Source organism: Danio aesculapii, chromosome 2 (assembly GCF_903798145.1).
Source record: "Danio aesculapii chromosome 2, fDanAes4.1, whole genome shotgun sequence".
Lineage (NCBI taxonomy): Eukaryota > Metazoa > Chordata > Actinopteri > Cypriniformes > Danionidae > Danio > Danio aesculapii.
The window spans coordinates 51,813,888-51,819,887 of NC_079436.1; the positions used below are offsets into that span (position 1 = coordinate 51,813,888).

A 6,000-nucleotide genomic window follows, 5' to 3' on the forward strand; every position below is an offset into this window, starting at 1 on the left:
TTTAGGAAGTGGCTTATATGAAAGGCAAAGGCCTCTAGATTATGTTTATTTGACCAAAATAAAATATGATCATGCCTTAACATTAGGACAGTAAGATCTGACTTTGCTTACATAAAAGCTTGTCACTTAACAGAAATAATGTCCAGTATAGAATATAAAGTCATGCTGCAGTGGAAAAAGAATGAATATTGTGTCTGTCTCCCATGAGCTTTGAGGACTGCATCCATACATCTCTGCAATGACTCAAATCACTCATTAATAAAGTCATCTGGAATGGCAAAGAAAGCGTTCTTGCAGGACTCTCAGAGTTCATCAAGATTCTTTGGATTCATCTTCAATGCCTCCTCCTTCATATAACCCCAGACATGCTCAATAATGTTCATGTCTGGTGACTGGGCTGGCCAATCCTGGAGCACCTTGACCTTCTTTGCTTTCAGAAACTTTGATGTGGAGGCTGAAGTATGAAAAGGAGTTTTTTATTAATTTACCAACTACCAAAGTCAGCACAAAAACACACTCAAAATATTGTTCAATTATCTTTTTTTGGAAAAAATTCTGAGGTAGACCGAAAGAGGGGAGTTTCATTCCCCTTTAATGATATACAGTTGAAGTCAGAATTATTACCCCGCATTTGACTAGATATTTTTCAAGACATTTCTATACAGCTTAAAGTGACATTTAAAGGCTTAACTAGGTTAATTAGGTTAACTAGGCAGGATAGAGTTATTAGGCAAGTTAGTGTTTAATGATGGTTTGTTCTATAGACTATCAAAAAAATATATAGCTTAAAGGGGCTAATAATTTTGACCATAAAATGGATTTTAAAAATTAAGAACTGCTTTTATTCTAGCCGAAATAAAACAAATAAGACTTTCTCCAGAAGAAAAAATATTATCAGAAATACTGTGAAAATTTCTTTGCTCTGTTAAACATAATTTGAGAAATATTAAACAAGAAAAAGAATCAAAGGGGGGCTAATAATTCTGACTTCAACTGTGTATAAACATGTTTGTGTGAATAAGAATGCATGTAAAGTGAAAGACTTCACCAAACACAGATGCTTTGAAAACAGAATGTTTATTTCAACATTATCTCACGCCATTTGATAACATTTTGATTTAGTGGCTAATTCGTATGAATTTTTATATGAACTCATTAATACATTTTAGTATGATTTGCTCATTCCCCAGTGATGTTTGGGTTTAGGGGTAGGATTTGCTGTCATGACTCCTTTAAAAAAATCCTAAATTGTCATTTACCTATGAATTTGTACGAATTATTCACTAAACCGACAAAACATAAAATAGGTACGTTTCCTCTTGAGATCAGACTGTAAAAAATAGTCATTTCTTTAAGTTTAAGTTTGAAAACATGTACATAGTAGCATGTAATCTATTATATTAGAAGATCTGCAGATCAGTCGAAGGTATTGCAGAAATCCTTCTGGCAGCACTTGATGTTGATGTAAGAGTTGCGTTTCTGCATCTCACAGTCCGACATGGCCATGCACTTCTGGAAGTGACCAACTGTTTCAAAGCAAATCAGAAAACAAGCACTTAACTGTCTTTCATATTAATTTTATGTCACATGCATTGCCTAAAACGCTGATTTGGGGTGATTTGTTCGAATAATGGACACTCACACGGGCTTCTGCTGAATTTGGCAGCAGCGCAGGCGTTTTTCTCCGGCGGGCAGGTTTCAGACGTGACCTCACAGGCACCTCCGGCTTTTTTCGGGACACAACGAATGCAGTCCAGAGCTGTGCCTTAAACACACACAGAGTATTTCAATTCACACTCGCTCTTCTTGCTTACAGTGGATGTCAATATTTTAATATTCGCCTTTTTCTAATATTTCCCAAATGATGTTTAACAGAGTAAGGAATTTTTCACAGTAATTCCTATAAATTTGATTTCTTCCTTAAAAAGTCTTATTTGTTTTATTTCGGCAAGAAAGTAGTTTTTAATTTTTTAAATACATTTTAAGGTCAATATTATTTGCCCCTTAAGCAATTGTCTACAGAACAAACGTTATACAATCACTTGCCTAATTAACCTAGTTAAGCCTTTTTTTTTTTTATAATAATTTTTTGGAGGGTTTTTACCTTCGTTAGATAGGAAAATACAGAGAATTGACAGGAAAGCATGGGGAGTAGAGAGCGAGGGGAAGGATGAGCATAGGACCATGAGGCAGAATCGAACTCGGGGCGCCACGAGCACCAGCGTGCATGTGTCGATGCACTAACCACTACACCACTGTACAAAATTTCTTGTGTCATCATGGCGGAGATAAAATAAATCAGTTATTAGAAACGAGTTATTTAAACTATTATGTTTAGAAATGTGTTGAAAAAAATCTCTCCTTTAAACAGAAACTGGAGAGTGTATATATATATATACACAGAGGGGCTAATAATTCTGACTTCAACTGTACATGCACAGTCATCAAACACCCATGCACATGAAAACCTTTTGTTCTTGATGTTTGGTTTTTGCTATGCTCCTGTGCACATTTTCTGAAAATGAATATGCAGTACATAAAATGCATGAAATCTGTCTGTGCGCTAATCTAATGTGTAAGAATTGAACTAAAAATGATGCATTTTTCATATTTACTCATATTTCAGCAAGGTTTCAGTGCACCACGTTTTCTGACATCCGTTTTATGACAGGAAATTAATGAACACATATATTTTGACATCTTTTGTATTGTGTTTGTGTTTTAAACAGATTTTTCTATATCTTAACAAGAAACAAACATTCAGTGTTGTAATATTATACTGCCTGTTGATTATTCTCATGTGCATTTTAGCACACAAAAAAGCAGACAAAAACTGCACGAGGGAAAAAACATTTTAAATTCACAAAAATGAAGATTATTTCATGTGTATATACACTGTAAAAACATCTACATCTTCCGTATTTTTATGATTCACAGTGTTTTCTGCTTATTTACAGTTGTGAATTGCATTATGGGAGCTTAATTTCTGCTCTGTTGACTTTTGAGGTTCAGCAAAGTTTAACAAAGTGACTTATTAACATTTTAGTAGTTTGAAATAATATAATGTATAAGAAACAACATAAAGAGAAATAAATCTGTAAAATAACATGTGCTGGCAGTTTATTACAGGGTGTAGAGTAATATACAACATCAACCCAGAGAATAAATCTGGATTTGTTGGATTTGTTGTTGGAAGAAAGATCAAGGTTCCATATAGCAAATCAAAAGCATAAATAAGTGGGAGAAAATACAAACATGAATTAAAAAATGCAGAAAAGCTGCTAATTGATGGATATTTTTACAGTGTAGATTATATCAGATATACAGTACAGTGTTCATAATTTTCCTTTCTAATCTTTTTTTTTTTTTTTTTGAGTCCTAAAACATTGTCTAGTTAAAGTTTTTTGGAACCTTGACATTTGCTTCTAAGCTTAATATTCTGTTGTTTTCCTCCTGAGGACTTGAAACTCACCATCAATTTGTACATAAACGAAACATGGCAAAGAGAATATGACAACTGCATCAACAACAAATTACATGGAATTAACCCGAAAATAAATGAAAGACATTTAGCAAATTATAATTTTGAGACCAGGCATGATCAGACGCTCTATACCAGATGTCGAATTGGACATTCTAGGTTGACACATTCATACTTATTAAATAACGAAGAATCACCTAAATGTAATTACTGCCAGACTGCTCTTACCATCAAACATATTTTGTTGGAATGTAGAAGTTTAAATTCCATTAGACAACATTTGTATAAGGAGAGTACTTTGATGGATATTTTTAAAAACGTACCACCAGGAGGAGTTTTACATTTTTTTATCAAAAATAGAACTGAAAAATCATATTTAACTTTAAATAATTATCTATTTATATTTTCTATATTTGTCTAAGTAACTTTTTTAGTATAATACGAATTAGTTTTTATCATGTAATATTTTAATGTATATCCATTTGGCCATGAAATAGCCATAAGTTGCTGATGTGGCAATAAATATGTAATAAATAATAATATTCTGTTGTTTGGATGATGTGAGCTCATTACTGCAATACATTTTATTAGCTAATTTACTAATATATTCTATTGCATCGCTATTAACATTCATATGCACATGTATAAATCATCATTAAACCTTTTGTTCTGGCAGCTTCAACAGTTTTTGCTATTCTTTAGTGAAATTTCCAAAATCTCATCCCTAGAAATACTAAATCTGGACAAATTCAACATGCAATAGTTTAGTATGACTGTATTTGTTATGTTCTTTAGCATTGATTGCTATCATGTATAGTTCAGCACACGGAGCATTGGTTAAATGCATCATAGGTCTGCTTTATGACAGGAAAGCCATAATGACACTCACCGCCGGTCACGGCCAGCATAAGAACAACAGCCAAAACCAGAAACTTCATCATTCTGAAAGCAAACTGGAGAAGAACTGACATTAGAATGGTGACAATAATCTCATTTTAAGATTATACAGATCGAATGAATACAACAGCAACACATAACCAAACCAAAGCATTGTAAACAGACCACAACAAGCCATTAGTCTGATCTCAGCTGTCATAAAACTTCCCAAAGTAGATCAATAAAGTTTTATCTTACGTTTTATTGTGCATGCAATTTGTATATTTTATTATGTATCATAAAAGTAATTCTCGTGAATTAAATGAACTCACCTTTATATGCGAGTGGATTGAATAAATCTGCTGCTCTTTCGGTCTGAGTCTTTATGAAGCCTCACCTTTATCCTACAGTTTCTTATCATCTCTCTCTCTCTCTCTCTCTCTCTCTCTCTCTTTGTAAACAGACCAAGCCTGGTCAAACACCCAGCTGAATCAATGATCTTGACACAGGAAAATGAAGCAGTAATTTTTAACTTTGTGTCTATGTGTGTGTGTGTTTGTGTGTGTGTGTGTGTGTTTGCAGGTCTTCTGTTTGCAGTGTGTTGTGTTGCAGCGATTTCATGTAGAAATGTTTGCAATTTCCTTCCTGTCGATTCTCTTCTGGGGTCAAGAAGAAGTCAGATAGAGATAGATAGATCGATAAATAGAGACATATTTAAGATAGATAGTTGCCATTCCTTTACACAACACTTAAAAGACGGTACTGAAGATACCAAGTGATGAAGTGTTTCAGGTGTAATTTTGTCCCATTCTACCTGCAAACAAGTCTTAAGGTGGGCAACAGTATGCAGCTTTTGTGCTTCAAAATGCGCCACACATTCTCTATTTTAGACAGGTCCAGACTGCAGACAGGCCAGTCAAGTACCTGTATCCTCTTCCTCCTCAGCCAGGACATTGTAACGTGTGCAGAATCTGGTTTTGCATTGTCTTGTTGAAATATGCTTGGGCGTCCTTGGAAAAGAAGGCAGCATATTGTGCTCCAAAATCTCTATGTACTTTTCAGTATTAATGGTGCCATCACAAGTGCAAGTTACCTTTGCCAAGGGCACTGATACAACCCAATACCATGACAGACCCTGGCTTTTGGACTTGTTGCTGGTAACAGTCTGGATGATCCTTTTCTGCTTTGTTCTGGAGCACACGGCATCCATTTCTCCCAAAAAATGCCTGAAATACTGATTCATCTGATCACAGTCCATGTTTCTACTGTCTGATGGTCCCTCCCAGATCCCTCCGAGCACAGAGAAGTTGACGCCGCTTCTGGACACTGTTAACATAGAGCTTCCTTTTGGCACAGTACAACTTTAACTGGCATTTGTGGATGTAGTTATGTATTTTGGTACTTCACAAAGGTTTGCCGATGTAGTCCTGAGCCTGTGTGGTGATATTGCTTATAGATGAATATTGGAGATGGATGGATGGATGGATGGATGGCAAGGATAGATAGATAGATAGATAGATAGATAGATAGATAGATAGATAGATAGATAGATAGATAGATAGATAGATAGATAGATAGATAGATAGATAGATGGATGGATGGATGGATGGATGGATGGATGGATGGATGGATGGATGGATGGA

General features: G+C 34.9%; 1 protein-coding gene across 1 annotated transcript; it reads right to left on the minus strand.

Moving 5' to 3' along the window:
• Window positions 1–1,060: 1,060 nt before the first annotated feature.
• ly97.3 (lymphocyte antigen 97, tandem duplicate 3) lies at window positions 1,061–4,794 on the minus strand. The gene is made up of 4 exons (XM_056445613.1): window positions 4,690–4,794; window positions 4,371–4,434; window positions 1,643–1,765; window positions 1,061–1,526 (listed from the first exon to the last, which is right to left on the minus strand). The coding sequence occupies exons 2-4, from the start codon at window positions 4,420–4,422 to the stop codon at window positions 1,417–1,419; spliced, it is 285 nt and encodes a 94-aa protein (XP_056301588.1). The 5' UTR covers window positions 4,423–4,434; window positions 4,690–4,794; the 3' UTR covers window positions 1,061–1,416.
• Window positions 4,795–6,000: the final 1,206 nt, after the last annotated feature.

Bases quoted from the DNA above. Each gene is read 5' to 3' on its own strand.
- ly97.3 (XM_056445613.1), bottom strand. From the start codon at position 4,422: ATGATGAAGTTTCTGGTTTTGGCTGTTGTTCTTATGCTGGCCGTGACC. The intron at 1,766-4,370 runs GTGAGTGTCATT...TGTGTGTTTAAG, and splicing joins TATGCTGGCCGTGACCGGCG to GCACAGCTCTGGACTGCATT. The intron at 1,527-1,642 runs GTGAGTGTCCAT...GCTTTGAAACAG, and splicing joins CAAATTCAGCAGAAGCCCGT to TTGGTCACTTCCAGAAGTGC.